The sequence below is a fragment of the Orbicella faveolata genome, unplaced genomic scaffold (assembly GCF_042242905.1).
Source record: "Orbicella faveolata isolate gen_17 unplaced genomic scaffold, um_ofav_v1 contig_35, whole genome shotgun sequence".
Classification (NCBI taxonomy): Eukaryota; Metazoa; Cnidaria; class Anthozoa; order Scleractinia; family Merulinidae; genus Orbicella; species Orbicella faveolata.
The window spans coordinates 27466308-27485607 of record NW_028301564.1 but is presented as its reverse complement, the minus strand read 5'-3'; the positions used below and the strand labels follow the sequence as shown (position 1 = coordinate 27485607).

Genomic DNA, 19300 nt, shown 5'->3' with positions numbered 1-19300 from the left:
TCATGCGTTCTATCTAATAACACGCAGCATAAGACTGGTAACTAAACTCCGTTGCAGTTCGGTCTTCGAGCAAAATTGATTTTTGGGGGGGTAGCGTTCGGAAGCAGTATTTGACTTTGTATGTCTTTACTCTGAACCAGAGTAACTCTGAACGTAAATATGCAGCGACTATTTGCAAGAATTGCATTTACATCACAAGACTTCTATCGGAAATTGACCGCTTAGTGTATTTTCAGTTTCAAATTCAACATGAAAGTTCGATCGAAGATTTAAACAGTGGTTGCTCTCCGGTTTGCGAACTGCGTGTTCCCGGCCAGCCAATATTAAACTCCGCGCTTTGATTATTCTCAAATCGTTCAGGTCGTTCAATGATATTACAGAGGCAAAACAAAATTTCTGAGAAGCAGTGTAACCAATTTTAGTTTCGGTGCTGTAAAATTACCACTCAATCTGCGCAATATTTCTCTATTCCCAATCTTGTCACTCACACGAAATCCGGTTCGCGAAAGCCCTCTTCTCAGTATAGGTTTGTTGAGGCTGACTGACTGAACCTTTTTAGGTAAGCCGTCTCCTGTAGCATCGAACATTTATTACAGAAAGTTTCTTGTCGAGTAGATTTTATGGCCGGGGTGCTTTCTAACTGTTCCTAGTTCGCTTTGCTTTACAAAACAGCAGTAGTAGTCGAAAAACCACAGAGCACTTTGTGACCTATTCAAAACACCACAGAGCGCTTTGTGGCCCATTCAAAACACCACAGAGCGCTTTGTGGCCTATTCAAAACACCACAGAGCGCTATGTGGTGTTCTATTTTGGGATTTAACATTGAAAACTGGATGGCTCGTTGACTCGCAAATATCTCACAGCTATTTTCTGAAATAATTTGGTTTTTCCAATTTTTCACACCACAAAGCGCTTTGTGGCCTATTCAAAACACCGCAAAGCGCTTTGTGGCCTATTCAAAACACCATAAAGCGCTTTGTGGCCTATTCAATACACCACAAAACGCTTTGTGGTTGTCATCGTTATCATAGCGATTCTGTCAGTGGAAGTTATACTATGCGGACAAAACTGGTAGAGGAGCGCTCTCTTATTTTGACAGGGAGGTTGGCAAGATTTTCGCACCACCCCTTACATTAATTGTGCATGCATTTTTTTGACTGACTCGTTCTTTTCACGATTGCTGTTTGAGTATAACGTGATAGTTTGACATAGTTGCATACATAATTAATGTATGGAGCTGTACGGAAATCGTACCTGGAGGTTAGCCGAGTGCTCTTAAAGAAACCTCTGAAGGGAACCAATAGACTTTCGCAAACGTGCTGAGGCAGGTTGTGTTGAACACTATTTCAGTTTTTGTTCTTAGAAAGAAATATCACCGAATCTCCGATATAAGACTTGATACCCTTAAAAGTACTCGTTATGGTTATCAGACAGAGCACTGACTGCTAATGAGATTTGCATTCCTGGGATCGGCTGGAACTAGCTACAACGGGTGCCTGTTATTAACCGGGAGAAACGATGAAATGAAAGCAGAAAGTTGAAAATTAGTGATACCTCAACAACCTATCACTTGTTTCGGTTGGAGAATCTTAGAGGGATTTATTATGTTCATTGATTTATAGCTCTATTGTTAGTCCTCGTTTGTAGGCATACCACTCAGGAATTTAGCATTGAACAAGGAATGAAACTTACGTCGGATACTGACATGGGTATCTCTTTTTTTTTTTACAAGTCTATGGATATCGCCATAACATTGCAAGGTGAAGAACTCGACCAATGTTTTACCAACACGGACCTCATACTAGTTCAATAACATAATTCAGTTATGACAAAGAAGATTACAAATCTTTTTTTTTATTATTTATGGCTAGACTGGACTTAACACAACTGGTGTTTTCATGAGCAGGTATAATTACCATTATCACTATCAACCGGAATCTTATACATGTAGATCTTTCTACACACGGGCGAACCAAAACAATCTGACTTGTGACCTTGAATTAATTGGCTTGAATTACCTGCGATGCTCACGGATGATACAAACCGTTGCTTTATCCATTTTCGAAAATTATATTTTAGGGCCTGTTTTTAGCCTGTGTTGTAAAACCACTATAATCTTGAGATTTGTATTGTTACAAAGGCAAAATAACCAAAGTTAGAATTAGTTTTAGCCTTTTGGACATACTAATATAATACTTATCATTGTATTTACAGTGGCGCACTTCTAACACAGGCCACCAAACTAATTTTTTTTCATCATTTTTTGACATGTTTTCAACAACTTTCTTATGGCTTCCATTCAAACCTGGCAAATCCAAAATTATGAAAAGAAATGTGAGAGGAGGAGTTGTCGACTGACCAACAGGTTACATGATGCTTGATATTTTCACCATACCTAGTTCATGCATTTTGATTAGCTTATTTAAACCAAGGAAGGTGGCCACAGTTAGTCATGCACGACTGTGACTGGGTTCTTATTGCAAAGATGAAAAGCTCTGTCACGCTTTTGTCCCTTAAATCTAGATCCAACAAACTATTCACCGACAACACAGTGATTTGTGGTTCATTTAGTAAAAAAAAAGTAATGACATATTTTCTTCAGCCTTTGAGCTTGGGCTAATTTGAATAAGCTGTTGTAAATGTACAACAATCAAAACAATTTCAGACTCATCCTCTATTTACTTAATTACTACTTATTAATACATCTGTGAAAGAAATATCGATAAAAATTTAAAAACTGAATCTACAAAATACTGATTATTCTACATCACTGTCAATAAACTCATCCTCTATTAACTTTCTGTAGAGGTCTTCATCATCGTCTTGTTCTTCTTGCCCTTCCTCTTGTTCTTCTTGATCCTCTTGTCCTTCTTCTTCTTCTTCTTCGTCTTCTTCTAACTCCCCCTCCTCCTCATCGATCATATCATCTAATGCCTCCAGGTATGGTTTGGCCAGGCTATTAAAAATATGGAGAGGGATTTACTTCATTAATAGACACAACAATATTGTGGAAAACTGACACTTTCTGTGAAGGGGCCTGTTACGGCTATTTCGTGTTTTCTTTGTGTCCTTTTTTGTTCCGTATGTTAATGTATTTTTTCACATTCTGCATGCTTTTTTTCTCGCGTCGTATGTAAATTTCGTTGCGTATATATTTGTGTTATCCTTTCATGTTCATTTAGTGCTAGTTTATCGTCTGGTACACTTGTATCTTCTTGGTTCCCTGAACTCCGTTGCCAGCATTTTGGTAAGCCGTTTAGTTTATCGTCTGTTTGTATTTTCCTCTTAGTTTTCTGCCGTCTTCGGTTAGTTATTTGTAGTAATTCGTTTCATGTTTACCTTTAGGAATTTACCTTCCTCCTACGGAAAGTCAAATAAATTTGCTGGACTAATTGAAACTAGCTTTAAGTTGTGTCTGAAGTCGGCCCTTTGCTTCTTTAGGGACCATTTCTTGAAACTTCCTGGCTATTCAAGGGCTTGCCAACTTACAAGGACCGTTTTCAGGCTGCTGTTTTGGGCCCAAAGCACCAAACTACATAATGAAACTGAAATCAGTCTTTAAAAAGAGCTTTGGAATTATAATCTAAAGTACAACAGTAATATTATTATAATTTAAATTATAAATATGCATACTGTATTTGAAAGTGGAAGTTTTGTCATGAGGAATGTGAACGCCTTAAAGAGATCTTCTCCCGACTGCGCTCTCCTGACGACCTTGTGCAGTCAACCATGTGTCGGTGGTGTGTCGACCAACGCGTCGGTGATGTGTCGGCCGACGCATCGGTGGGATCGGATTCTTTACCTTTACCCACATACCCGAGTGGCTGATAAAAGAGAAGCCCCAGTCAGAAGCGTGTTGCCCTACAAGGACCAGAAATCTGCAAACGTAGAATACGTAAACAGCTGGCTGACCTCAGTCAGAAGATTAACGCAGATATTAGCCCAGTTTACACAAGTAGAAAGATCAAGGATGAAATTAAGGTCAGGGAAGACAAGCAGTCTCTTGTAAGTCAACAATGCGTGGTGTATTCATTGCAGTGTGGCCTGTGTGATCATACTACCAACTATGGTGTGATGCAGGCTATGTCGATTACACGTGCCGACACCTACACCAACGAATTGTAGAACACAAAGGATCGGCAATCGGAAACCACCTCAGAGAGCAGCACGATATGGAGCCAGAAGACATCGCACAGAGTTTTCGAATCTTAAGAAAGTGTCAGAACAAATTTTACTGGCTTATTTTTGAAATGTTTTTTTTTTTTTATCAAAGAACTGAAACCAACGCTAAACAAACAGTGCGATTCAATTCGTGCCAAATTATTTGTTTAGAGCAATTCTTGCTAAGATTATTTTATTTTTCCATTGTATATTTTTAACACTTTTTCACATATTTTGTCACATTTTAGCGTTCGCCACATTTTTATCTATTATAACTTGTTTTTAACATATTTATGGCTATATGCTAATTTACAAAATTTCACTCACTTGAAAATGATCTCGGAGAGGTCGAAACGTCGTGACTTTTTAGCGCTAGTTTTTATTTCAAAATCGATTTCTAAGAAACCACTTTTTAACATACTGTATTTCTATACCTAAATAAGAAAAACAGTTTTTGATTAATATGATGCAAATGGATTTCTCTATAAACTCACTTCCTTCAACTTAATGTCTGCTAATTTTTCATGCGAATAGCAAACCACCAGTTGTGATTGCAGTTACCCGTCTCATTCTACATAGCAATTTTCAATTTGGTTTCAAAATTAACTTGCATTTGGGTATGCATCTCTGTGCTCTGTTTTGCATCCTGTACTTTCTTTGTTGTGTTGTTTGTAATGTTGTTAATACTCTGGTTCTGGTTTCAAGGCACTTCAATGAACTGTTCAGACATCACTTACTTCCAGTATGAGATGAAGTAATAAAGTAAATGTCATTTTTGGTCTAGGACATTGATGGGGATTCCTGGACAGGCTCCCAGAGGAGCTCCCATCTGCTTTCAAAATTATATCATTAGGCTAGCAAAACTGGTGCCAGTCCCAAACCCCACATTAGAATTTAAAATCCTTAAACTTATAGTCTTGTTGTTATTGGGATAAGATGTTCTAGGTTCCGAGCTACTGTGTCTGAAACACCTCACAAGATTAGAAGCCACAGATTTAGGAAAGCCATTCCCTAACAGGAACGTTTTAATCATTGTTCTTTGTTTCTGAAAGGGAGAGTCTATTTCACATGTACGAGAAGCCTGGTGCAACAAGGCTCTAACCCAAGCCATTTTGCGAAGTCAACGTTCATGACTAGAAAACAAGACATTCTGTCCAGTGTGATTCCTATAAATGTCACTGGATGTTCTTTTCAGAGAAATGTTAAAGTTAATTTGGCTAACAATTCCTTTCTATTTAAATGTATGTTGCTTGAAAATTATGACCTGGTGGCCCTGGATGCAATTTGAGTTTTTCTGTAATTTTGAAAAGTCAAGCTCCACTGTTTGTTATTGTATCAAAAGGATAACACCATTCTTATCATGGTTATTCTATTGATTCCATTTCATCATTATTAAGGTGGCTCTGCAGTTATTCTGGACACACTCACCCCTGTCAACGTTTGCAACATAAATTTGGGGGTTTCAAAGCGTTGGTTAAGAAATTTTGGGAAATATTTTGTCTTTCACTCGGTGATAATGTTACTTAATATCATTTACTGGGGATAATATTTTTATTCTTACTGGTGTTTGACTGGACCCCATTTTTTGGACAACAACACTACCAGTAAAAAAAATTTTGCTGGCATACTTTAACTCAATTTCTGGAACCAGCTTATTTTGACTTAATACAAACCATGCCCAAGTTTCGGGGAAATCATTTGAGCAGAAGTTCGGAAGTATTAAGTCAAAGACATGTAAACTCAACTCTAACATTCACTGAAAGTTTCTACATATTGACTCTCATTTCCGAAACAAGCCATGAACCCAAATTTTGTGAGAAGCTTGCTCCAAAGCTTGCTAAATCAAAGTGGCTGGTTGATTAGTGATCGTGCAAACCATAAAAAGCATTAATCCCTAGTTCTCAAAACACTATAACCTCCTTGAATTTTCAAAGATGCATTTTGCAACAGTATTTGGAAATAACTTTTGTGTCAAAGTCTTTCCACACAAATTGCATGGTACTGCAATATTTTGGCTACAAGTTTTACTGTTGTGACTCAAAAAGAAATGGAGCACTGTTGTCAGGATTGTAAGCTACTCCCCGACTGATCTCTGGTGAGGCAGAGAAGCAGTTTTATTACTCTATGATTACAAATACAAAATGGGTACTACAGGTACAGGCTGAGCCATCTTTTTGCAGTTCCTTAATGTATGGTTAAAAAGACAATTATTAATAATAACAATAACAATAAATAAAAAAAGCAATATTAAAAACAACGACAACGATGACAACAAAAATAATAACAATAATATTAATGATAATAATGTGCTTCAGGGCATGAATTATGTTTTCATTCATGACAATTGGTTCATCATATTTGACCAGTGAAAGTGCTTCACTGGGTCTATTTGTCAGAAAAGTGGAGTCTCATCAAAATGTGTGGGCACAGTTCGTGGATGTTTAAAATCTTGTGAGGGATGTGCTCTATGACTGAGTAATCACCCAATGAATCACTGTTGCAACACCAAAACAAGAAGGCAAGTTTATAAAAAAGTTGAGCATTTCTGCAAGTTGAAATTTTCTCGTGAGTGCTAATGGGCAATTAAAGTCTACTAGGTATGCAACTAAAAAGACACATGGGGAACCAAAAAAACAGAACTATAGTTACCCAAAGGGCAAATTAGCAAGAAAGCTAGTGTTGAACACTGCATTAATAGCTGTCAAGCTCATTCTAAGAGCTTTGCGGCATCCAAAAGTTTCTTTACTCTGCCTCCTCAACCTCTCTTAATTCATTTATGTTTGCTGTGCCCCAAACCATCGCAGGAAAGAAAGTGAGTGCTTTGCAGGCTGTAAGTATACATGTAGAATACAGTAGGGGCAATTGTACATGTATGGTTTACCAGTTTTGTCATTTAAGTGCTGTTGGTTACTTTGTAAATGGCACTTCAAAAGTTAAGGTTGTTATTTGCTAACAGAGAAAGCTCAACTTGCTACTAGCTGTCTTGTCCACAGCTTCTGGGGTGTTAAATAAGAGTCACAACAAAGAATAGAAAAAATATGTGCACGCAACAAATGCTTAAGTAGCTACATATGATATGCAAATATCTTCTGTGTAACATGCAGCAAAAATTGCTTGTATCACTGCCATACATCTATACCTTGACCTATAAATTATAATATACCACAGAACCTCCCAAACTACTGGTAAGTTGAGAATTTTATTTTATATCAATTTTAAAAACATTACTTTTTTCTAGTGGGGACAATGGGTTGTTGACTAGTTTAATGGATACACAAGGATATTAAGCTATGCATTAAAGTGGTACTGTACAATCACTTCTTCCTTAAGATTTTGAAACTCCATCTACTAAACACTCTCTGTGCTAAATTTTAAGCCTTCATAGCAGGGATGAAAAGGAATTAAAATTAGAAACTGGCTAATTTATCCAGGTTCGAAGAAGATGTGTTTTGAAAAATAATAGCCAAAACTATAAGTTGGCTTTCTCTAACACATTTGGTTTGCAATGTTCTTCTTAGTATTGCTGGAGTACTTAGTGTACAAGAAAAAACTCATAAGCTAACCAGATATTGAAGCATAATATAAGTTAGGACATAAGCCCTAAAATTCTTGAGAAAGTGCTGCAATTAAGACCCATTTACATACAGGTAACAAAAAAATGAATTATTTTGGCAAGACACAACTCTAAAAAAGTTATCAACACATGGCAACTGATACATATCATAGTAACAGCTGATGCTCACCATCCCTAGTCCCTTCTCTACTAAGACTTTCTTCGGTTTGTGTATGTTTTCCCTCATCCAACCCATGATGATCATCCATTACTGCAAAATAGAAATTCAAAGCATTGTTAATAAACACAAAATCACACAAATGCAATTATATTTTACGTTAGACTGACTGTTTTAAAAAAACATACAGCCTTGAAGATTAAAAGCTGTTCCTCAGAAAAGGGAAATTTAAAAGAAAACAAATTTCAATCAGAAACAACTGCAAGAGTATGACTATCTTATCAAGACCTAGGTTTTTAAAGTCTATTTCAACTGACAGTGAAACCAAAACAGAACATACTGAATCTCTAGTGGCAAAGTTTAGCTGGTGAAAACTACATCATATTTACCAAGTGATAAAAGACATCATTGGGAACAAAAATACAAGTAGATAAACAAACCGTTTTCCCCTTCTTTAATTGTTTTTACATTAAAAAAAACCAAAAAAACCCAAGTATCCAAAAACATGAATAAATTCTCCAGAAGATAACAAGAAAGGCAATGTTCCTCACACAAGAGCTGACACAAAGAGATAATGGCAATGTCACCTAATGAAGACATGACAAGGCATTGGCATGTATCCCTATTATGTACTAATTGGACCAGCCACATAGAAAAGGAACCCTAGGCGAGCACTTCTTGAAGCAGCCTCACATGATGACTATATACACTGCGTGTCTACAAAACATTGCTTCATAACAAACAGCTTAAAGGTAGCCAGTCAACAAAAGAGGAAAAGAAGAAAAGAAGGACAAACAACCCTGACCTTTACTGGTGATTCCTTAGCACTATATTGCGAACCCTTCAAGTGCAGAATTTTACACTTATTCAATAGCATCAAGTGGGAGGTGCAGTGGCCTCATGGTTAGTGTGCTCGTCTCCGGATCGAGCGGTTAGGGTTCGAGCCCAGGCCGGGGACATTGTGTTGTGTTCTTGGGCAAGACACTTTACTCTCACAGTGCCTCTCTCCACCCAGGTGTATAAATGGGTACCAGTGAACTTAATGCTGGGGGTAACCCTGCAATGGACTAGCATCCCATCCAGGGGGGAGTAGAAATACTCCTAGTTGCTTCATGCTACAGAAACCGGGATAAGCTCCGGCCTGGTGTGCCACTTGGCTCGTATGCAGACTTAATAGCATCAAAAACAAAATGATCAATCGTGGACATAAATTAAGACCTTAAAATCCAACAACTTGAGGAATGCTTTGATTGTATGTCATTTGGATTATTTAGATTCTTTTGCCTAAGTTGTTTATTATGTTGTTCCTTGTGCTCAAAATGTCATGTATGCCCATCAAAGTTCATAAAAAAAAAACTGTACCTTCCAGCCACCGCAAAATGTAATGTGGAGTGATAAAATACATGAATAGTACTATTTATAAGACCTGGCAAAATAGGGTAAGACTGGTACATCATATCTCTTTTGCAAGCATGGTGACCTATTTTAATTTATTTTTAGAGACTGCTTGGCAGCGAACATTCAGGGAAATGTATTGTACATTTGTTTTCATGATTGTGCCCAGGAGATTACTTTAAGCTTACTTTAAAATCGGTAGAAATCATTCCCAATACTGATAGAAGGAAAGAAATATCACACAAAATAAAGGCTCGAAAGTTCGAACTGTCATAAGAATGGTAAACTCGATTTCTTGACATCCTGAACTAAACTCAAATTTTTTGAACTGTGACCAATTTCAATCCTTGCAATCCTGCACTTTATTTTGAAACTTAACTGTTTTTGCTTTGCTCTATAGCATTTTCTATCCAACTAAGCTGTATATATATTTGGTGCCATTTGGCGATAGTGCCATGTGGCGAAGGTGGTAATAAGTTGAGTGAAAATTTGTTCTGTCGGCATGACAGTGTTTCTTTATACCCTTGACGGAGGCAGATCTTAATTGCAAAATGCAAAACACAACAGTGTGGACTATACAAACTAATACCAGCTTAGTTCGTGCCGCTTGAAAGCAACACGATCAACAATACTTAGATTGCTGATGAACATGTCGAAATGGCTTCGTAAACTTGAACCATTTGAAATTACTCACTCCATTACTACAAACAACATAATACAATACGCTACACTTCACAAAGCTTCTTACCGACAATATCAAGCTTCAAAGGCAGCTGTAAATGTGTTTCGGAACCTGCAGAAAGATCCGGTAAAACACCCTCACGATAAAAGTCACAATCGATAGGTTTCGAGCTTTCACCTGGCAAACACCGTCCCGTCCCCTAGTAAAATAACCTCAGAGGACACGGTCACAACGCATTTTCATTGGAAGAAACAACAACACATACAATTGGTCAAAAGGTGTCAGACATGTCTGCCACCCAGGACGAAAGTGCAACGCTACAAGTGGTGACTGGTAACTGGTGACTGCAGGTGACTGGTGACTGGTGACTGATAATTGTTGACTGGTAACTGTTGACTGGTGACTGGTGACTGGTGTCTGATAGATTAGATATTCTGAAATGTCCCTTACTACCGATGCAGTACACTAAGCACCAATGCAGTAAACTTAGTGTACCTTAGTACACTTATAGAAAAGATTATTTGTCCACACGCGCATTGTGAAGTGAAGTTAAATTTTCATCCATGATTCCTTCTTTTGTCACTCTTTGAACTTATTCTTTCAACAACAAAATTTAATATTCAAAGGTAAATGGTAGTGGGTAGCAGGTAGTGGGTGGTCATATTTCATATTCAGTTTTACTTGTTTGTTTACTGTTTATGTTAAAGTATTTCAAAATCAATAGATCACGTTTCAGATTAATCAATTTTTTATAACTAGTATAGAATTACAGGTTGACGTTTATCAACTACTGATTCTATTATACGGAATAATTTCTTAGCCCCAATAAGATATAATGTGAACTACACAATCGTTTTTAGTTATCTTAGGTTCGTTTTCACCAGCTGTGTTCTCATTCAGAGGATATCTGCTTGTCGGATGAGTAACGTCCAAATGTCAGACGTCGTGGGTCATAGTCTGGTTAATGTGAAAATATCTTGTAAGTCGTTTTAGATACATGTATTAATTGCTGTCAACGGTTGGTTGGGGTCTATTGTTATGAATTGCAAAAGAGAATGTTTATTGATTTATATTCTTTTTTGTTGGAATTAAAGTTTTTGTAAATTGATTGGCATTAATGCGTTTTGGTCCCCCTACCTAACCAAATTCCAGTGACCAGTGACCAGTCATCAGTCACCAGCTATCAGTTATTACTTAACAGTGACCAGTGACCAGCTACCAGTTATTAGTTACCAGTTACCAGTTACCCGTGATCAGCTACCAGTATTTTAGACCCGCCAATTCTCGATCGGTATTGTCCAACAGAGATTCCCATATTACTTACTTCGACGAAATCGTGGGCTAGCAGACTCTTGTCAACGTACTGTGTGTGGATGGTTTGTCCAATTCGATTCAACAGCAACAACAGCATTAGGGCAACACAAGCACTGCAGGAGAGTCTCTTGCTTTCAAATAAGTTCAGAGGCTTTCAAATGCGTTCAGACACTTTCAGATATTCTCAGATATTCTCAAGCAGGTCTGCTGAGCAGATTCAAGCCGTTAAATGTTGGCTTCCGAGAGTCAATAATGACTCCTAAGTTTCAATGTGGCGCATTAACCAACACCAAAGGTCCAGACCGTGAAGTGTTGGCCTGTGAGAGCACAACTCCTCGCTGTGATATCCGCACTTAGAAGAAAAGCCGACTGTAGGAAAGCCGGCATGTGAAATCCAAGCAACAAAGATGAACGAATAACTAGATAAAAAACGATCTTCGACAACGTGTTACACTCATAAATACAAAATGGCCGCTGAAGCTTTGAAGCTTACTTAACTTAGCCGAACGTAGGCTACTGTATGATCCTCACAAGTGATTTTCAACCAACTGGAATTTCCATAATTAAGCTTACTTTGTTGTCTACCTGGTAAATACATGCCGAGTTCATAAACATTGAAGGTTTCACAAGCAAATCGAGGGAATTGAAATAGCAAACGGCTAGACGGCATAGTGGGTTGTCAAGCGTGACTTTCTAGGAAAAGGTTCAAAAAAGACCGTTCAAGCTCATACTTAATTAGCATTTTCCGGTGTTTCATTTAGCCGTCATGATTTCGAGGCTCCTCTGCAAAAATTCGATCGAGAACTCCTCGCTGAAATATCTTTTGAATCCTCTTGCACCAACTGCTGTTCAAAACTACTTGGATACTTTGTTTACATGTGGAATCAAGAGGTTCTCAAACTAACCAGCTTAACTGAGACAAGTTCAGTGTTGCGTTTCTACTCATCTTAAGACTAAATTTAGTTGTGACTGAAGCTGAAATAACGTTTGTCCATGGGACTCTTGTATGGTAGTTTCGTTGTAGTCTTCGCTCTAGTGAGTAGTAACTTACCACCATCCATTTTCACTTCAGGTAAGAATAATTCACTTTGATTATTATTTAGGGAGACATAATGGGGGTTCTGAACACCGCAAGAAAATTCGGCTTTAATACCGCATTATCGCAAACGACATCACAAAATACCGCAACACTTCAATCGGCCGGGTCAAAATTCAATGTCATACCGAAACCACTACTCTGTATGTCCCGTTTAGAGCAAATAACACGGAGATAGCGACTAGGAATTTGTAATTTTCGATTTAGACGAAATAAGCAAAATAAGTAACATCCATTCGCGTGTTTGCTAATTATTAACTAAAAATAACTTACCCTTTTCCAATGGGAAACTGGAAAAGGCGTCGGAAAACGTTGAAGAACTTGGAGGATAATTTTTAATGCCGTCCAAAATGTTAAAAAACCGCATCCCGCAGGCTCGGAGAATACCGCAATACCGCAATTCAAAATTAAAATTACCGAAATACGGCAAGAAAAATTGTCGAATACCGCAATACCGCAAACCCTAATGTCGCCCTCATTATTGACTTGGCCACTGGTCCGGGGCGGGGGGGGGGGGGTAGGGGAGGTACTTTGGGAATTTCTGGGTGGGGATGTGCCGCTGGGACCCTGGAACACTTAGCCTATACCAGAGCTAGTTCAGCTGAATTTTGCTACCCTGAATTTTGCGACACTGTTGAGGCTGATTTGCGTAAATTTAAACTCGCCGATTTGATTTTTTTGTATTTTTGAGAGGCAATTCCTGGTTTCCTTAGTCTTGATAAAATCTTCAACCAACTGGTCAGTTCTGTGAAAAATGATACCCTATTTTAGGCCCAAACGCTCTGATTTATACACGCTATCCTAGAGTAAACTGCTTGAAAACCATACCCTTCACAGCGGCACATACCTGTATAGCCCGTATATGGCAGTACCCCCCCCCCCTCCGCGCAGGGTCACTGGGCACTTCCGCTCTCTTTACTGCAGGGCTGTTTACTGTGGCCTGTTGCAATTTGCTGAAATATTTTGCCTTCAACGTGACAATGTAATACACCTTATACATTTGTATACATTAGTATACAAAAGTCCCCTTTGTCGGTCCACGCTCCCCTACCCCCTCCCTCAGTTCCACTAACAGACACGTGCTCGGAACTCTAAAATTTTATTGGACAACATTGTTGCACAAGTACAGCACACCCAGGCGCCTGTAGCACACCGAAGTGCGTGCTCTACCTGCGATTATGGGAATTCAAAGATGTTTTTACCAGTTTTTTGGTTCTTATGGCGTGGATGTTGATCTCTAAAGGTAAGTGTTTGTAGCAACTGGAATTGAAACAGCTACAAGTAGGATGAGACGAAATAGTAGCTATGTCAGCAGTTTTTAACTTATCCCGTGACTTTTTTCACCTCACAATCGTATGCGTTTCTATGAAGTGTCATCCCATTGTTTCCCCATGAACGTTAATTTCACTCTGACTTCATGTGAATGTGTAGCGAGGTGAAATTCGAATGTTCTGCAGCTTGTGAGTGTGATGTTTAACAGTTTCATCCAGTGAAAATAAACGAGGAACGTTTGACAGCTTGGCTTGACTACATGTAAATTAAAAAATGTATGACGTTTAGATTTAATTCACTTTAATAAGACATATACAGTGGAAACGACTAGATTTCATACTGATGGTTCCAGATAGCGCCCGCATTTCGAGTCATCAAGACACGGGTAACATGTGTCTCGAACGAATTCTCTGAAAACAAACCAGGATCGTTAACCTCTAACAAGTGTTTCAGCTTTGTACGTTATTTTAGAAAGTCGAACCTTTTTTAAGGCCTTGTATTAAGTGGCCAATTTCCAATGTAAGTACAGGTTCGACTGTGTTAGATTTACAAGCCTAAGGTTTAGTTTTCAGTCTATACGATATGCTAATTTGTGGGGCGAATGGTGACAGTTAATTCCTACTCTTTTGAGCCTTAAATTAATCAATTTTTTTCAAAAAAAAAAAAAATTTATTACAATTATTTTATTTTATTTAAAAAATCATCAGGCAGTTGTGGTCTTGATCATGTATTTGAATCTTAAATTGTAGCTTGAAACTTGCTGTTTTATATCTTTCAGGTCAAGCTACAGAAGAATTGCGGGATTATGAAATTATATATGTTCCTAAAGGAACAAATTACCGTCTGATCATAAGCAGCAACACGCCACTGACCAAGACACATTGTGGCCACCTTGAAGCACATGTGCTTCTGATGAAAGAGGGGAATGTTTCTCCTAGTAGATTGGCTTCGATCCCTCTACAAGAATTGAAAACAGACTCCATTATTGCAGGGGTGATAACCAACCACACCAAAGAGAAGTTTCAGCTAGGAAAGGTTTCTCTCCTGTGCATTGTGAATAGGACAAGTACAAACCATGATGAGTTCAATCTTCATTTAAAGCTTGAGATTGTGATTCCTGAAGCAGCTACAGTCCATCCATTATTTGATAAAGTTGATTTGGTGGTGAGATGCCTGAAAGGAAATAACGTCATAAGACATGAAGCTGGGCACTATCGCCTGGTGTACAATGAAACAAGTAAGTTCCAATCTTCAGCAGAGCAATATCTGTTCGAGTAACATTCACTAGCTTGGTAATATCTGTAGTGACATGAGTATGTCTCTTGAACATTAAACAGTCAATCTGCATATATATACATGTAAATCGATCCTGCAGTCAGCTCAGTGGGTTGTTTTTGTTTTTTGTTTTTTCCAGAAAGTTTACATATAATTGTAATTTCCCAGCATTCATTAGCATCCAATAGACATTTTTACCGATGTCACACAATATCAACAATTCTTCATAATTTTCATTGAAAAAAATCAATCTCTTGCATAAAAGATTAGCCCTAATCTCCATTATCTACAGATGGGGTAAAAATTGCCTGTAGTGAGCAGTTTAGTCCTTAAAGCTTTTAAAATAATGACTAAATATTAATTATACTTAAATCTCTCGCAGAAAAGATCAGTCCCACTGAAAGGCTTACCAAATCTCCATTATCTACAGGTGGGGCAACAAATTTCTGCTTTCTTAAGTATATGTCAGTTAATCATCAGTTGGTAGTATTATATTCTTGATCATGCAGTATTTGTATACATTTGCAAATCTAATCTCCTAGAAAATGGGGACAGTCTTGACTACTCTTAACTTTGCTGCAATTTATGCATTTGTTTTAACTGGCTTGATTAGTAGAGTGAGACATTTAATCTACGTCCACGAGAAACATCCACCAAAGCTGCAGCAATTGGCTTGCTGGCAAAGCAAAATTTTTAATTCATTGTTCCAAAATAGCATGTATTTCAAGCAGTGCATATTTATTATTTAAACTAATTTTAACCATTAAAGATAATTAGCATGAAATCTTTTTCCTTAATTTAGTCCTAGTTTTAGTTTTTAATGTTTTATTACCTTACTTGAGGCCATTCTGTAAACCACTTTGTGATGTTGTTGCAAGGCTTCTTCATTTAAAGAGTAATTCATTATTGCTATTATTTCTCTCTGTCTGTCACGTTTGTGGGATATTTTAAACAGGTGTAAGTCCCTTTGATCAAGTCCCAGTGTAACCAAATGAAAATAAACTGATCTTACATGGGTAACAATTCAGTAATTACTCTCATGTAGTGGAATCATGGGACACAAACAAGGTCACGTGCCAGAGCACATGGAACTAAGTCGAGATCGAACGAGAGAACCGAGATCTTCTTCATGCGTTCCACGAGTATCGAGTATTGTCAGAACTTCCTGTTTATTGTTCAGAATATAAGTTGCGTTTCTTGACATTTTGTCTTCATGTCAGCTAATTCCCCCAACAACGTAACGTCTGTACTTGGAGGGGGGGGGGGGGGGTGGCTACTCCCTTTCATAGGTTATATAGGCATGTGTGGCCCTAAAGGGTATGGTTTTTCAGCTGTTTTAGTCATCAATAGGTTATCGATTTTGGTCATAAATACAGTATGGTTTTTGTACTTTAGTTTTGAAAGGGTATGTTCTTAAGAAGAAGCTACTTTTACATCATTATTAAAAAGAATATCAACAATTAAATTAAGGAAGTACTTCACAGATTATGTTAAACGACAATTTAACATTGATCTGAACTAGCTAGGGAACTAATTATAAGGCAGTTATGAAACACTGTTTTTTATTTAAGGGTCACTCACTTACTCAATCCTGCAATGCCCAGTGGCACATAGGGTATCAAATTTTTGGGTGGGGAAAATCACAGATTTTGGTCATAAATAGGGTAAGGATTTTGGGAAGCGGGCCACCCACCCTCACCCAATTTTTATGGGAGTAATTTTTTTGTGCTAATATATCAATTTATGACAGGAAATAATGACCTGCTGAACGAAATACCAATGATTAAGAATTAGTAATCTGAAACCCATCTAAATGGACACTGATAAACTTGCACTCAGTTAACATAATTATACCAATTGCTAGTAAATTAGGATCAAAACACCTTAAATTGGACATGTTGGCTTTTCTCAACTCTAAATATTCAACTAATAATAGATACAGTACATGCTGAGAACAAATGTTAAAATATACATTTCATTTGTAGGTCAGAGTTCACCTTTAAATAGCATTGGCTTTACACAGGCATCACAAAGTCTTGGCTCGCCAGCAACTCCAAGTCCTGACATAGGTCCTTCACAGGAGAAGGAAAATCTTCCAGGTACAGATCATGTACAAAAATAATGTTTTGTCTTGTGGAATGTATTGATCAACTGTCCTACACTGCAGCTTGGATCATCATTTTAAAGTCAAACTTTAAAATAAAAAGTTGTCCATTGCTATAGCTTATTTGCCAAGTTTTGCCAAGTTTCGGGTTTTAATTCATTTTTCAAAATCTTTGATGATACATACATATCACTGTTATAACTGGCCTCCAGGCAACTCAAAGACATTTTCTATTAGGAGGAATACCTGTCACAATTGTCATGGATCAAAACTCACTAACTCCCTAGCTAATAACTCAGGGCACACAAAACTCACTCACAAAATTAATTCCCTAGCTACGGAAACAACTACAACTATTGAACTTTTGACTCACATGTGATCAATATGTAAATAGTGTACCCAATTAGTTTTTTTTAAGTTAAATACTATTGATGCTTAAACAAAGTCTTTCATTCATCCATTCATCCATCCATCCAATTCCATCCATCCACCCACCCACCCATCCTTGGTGTTTGGGTGTGTGGGCACACATGCAGTGTGCTGTATTTAGCGCGATTTATGTAGCTGGCGAAACGCTACTGAGAAAAAGCATTATTTACCTTAATACAGTATATAATATATAAGTGCAATTCAGTTTTAATCTGTATTTCAATCTTTTCATAGATGGGAAGAGAAAAACAGATGGACGTCTTGCCTTGTATTTTGTCCTCGCAGGTGTATTTATAAGCTTGATGTGGCTTAGTATTCGACTAATATTATCAATGAGGTCTGCAGTCAGTTAATTGCCACATGACTACTTCTGTAAAAGAAATTACATTTTCCTGCTGAATCCTACAGGTAAAGAAAAATATTTTTCTATCAAAGCGCAAGATGTTTCAATTTGACGTCAACTTTCTTTATAAGACAGTGTTCAGTACGTATAGGCTGCTATTTTTCATAATTTGTGATTTTTGGAAACTCGAGGATTCTCAATCAAGCTAAATTTCATATTGTTTTTCAACATGTTCTCAGACTTAACCAACACTTTGCCTGTTGTTTCACTGGGAATTTGTTTTGAAAACCCAGGCATTTTAAAGAAAAAATGGAAAACAATTGCTGAGCCACTGGGACTGTTGATGGCCGGTTTTACATGTAACAAAACTAGAGATTACATTTTGTTTTGAATTTTATAATTAAGCTTTTAAAGTTATTCTCTTATTTATTAAAGTTTGAAGCAACTGTTTGGCAGTTGAGTAATTAAAAAAAAATAAGACATGTCAGTATTTCATTTCATTCAGATAGGAATACTAGTTGTATTAATTGCAGTTAAGTCATCTTAATTGAATTGTGAAACAAGCACTCGTGAAAAAGTACCTAAGTTATGTATATTAATTATGGCGGTTGAACGGGTTCTATTTATACTTCAAGCATTCTGCTTTTCTATAGAATATGCTTTTAAAGCCTTCATAATAAGTTTGTACTGTAATTAAAATTAAAGATTCTGTAAAATAGAAACTATTTTAAAATATATCATATGCAGTTTTCATAAACTGCGAGTCTCACAGCTTTTGTTGTGTCATCACAATGTGACATTTGCTTCATGTGGTACCACATATCTGACCCTATTTGCTTAAAAATGCCCACAGACAGCTCAAAAACAGTCCCAGCGTTCTGACCTCCCCCCTGGCTAGGAGATTGGCCATCACGTATGCACGTGGCACATGCCGCTCCAGCAGCTAGGGTGCCATGTGAATACAGAACCCTCAAACAAGGTTCAACAACTGAGCAAAGTGCCCAGCAACACAGTCAATTTCAAGATTATTTGGCACGTTAAAGTCTAGATAAGTGAAGGTCTCAGTAAAAGACACCCTCCCCTCCTCCCTGCAATTGACCGCTGGCCGCCAGCAAACCACCAGCAGATAGGCCAGTGCCTCAGCGCCATGTCCTCAGCCCAGCCTTAATGGAGGCCTCCCCCTCCAGCTCCCTCCCCCCCCCCCCCCTCCTCTCCCGCTAGGTTTAGAGTAGCTGGACTTCCTGCCTTAAGCTGGCATGTTCTTGTGAAATCGCTCAGATATGTATGTTCAAGATCAGTCAATAACTTTATTAAGTAAATCACTTTATTAAAGCAAAGACCCTCTACAAATTGAGGACACTTAACCCTTTACCCCCTAAGGTAAACCGCAGTTTTTTCCCAAATCGGCAAATGAAGACACTCTGCCTGTGTACAATATGCCATTTGAAAGCCACTAATCAGCTTATTTAAGAATTGACGTCAGCAATTATGAAGGAGG

At 37.8% G+C, this 19300-nt stretch overlaps 1 protein-coding gene and 1 long non-coding RNA gene across 4 annotated transcripts; one reads left to right on the top strand and one right to left on the bottom strand.

The window, feature by feature from the left end:
• Positions 1-1838: 1838 nt before the first annotated feature.
• Positions 1839-10272, bottom strand: LOC149104095 (uncharacterized). Of its 3 annotated transcripts, none has more exons than XR_016201888.1 (3): positions 10036-10272; positions 7905-7985; positions 1839-2956 (listed from the first exon to the last, which is right to left on the bottom strand). It is a non-coding gene; the product is annotated as an uncharacterized LOC149104095 (long non-coding RNA). The 3 variants fall into 3 exon arrangements; XR_016201887.1 differs by having other exon boundaries at positions 1839-3532; positions 10036-10263; XR_016201889.1 differs by lacking the exon at positions 10036-10272 and having other exon boundaries at positions 7905-8223.
• Positions 10273-12905: 2633 nt separating this feature from the next.
• On the top strand, positions 12906-18571 carry LOC149104094 (uncharacterized). Its single transcript, XM_089273054.1, has 5 exons — positions 12906-13622; positions 14430-14888; positions 15309-15356; positions 16912-17025; positions 17694-18571. The coding sequence occupies exons 1-5, from the start codon at positions 13598-13600 to the stop codon at positions 17810-17812; spliced, it is 765 nt and encodes a 254-aa protein (XP_089129180.1). The 5' UTR covers positions 12906-13597; the 3' UTR covers positions 17813-18571.
• Positions 18572-19300: the final 729 nt, after the last annotated feature.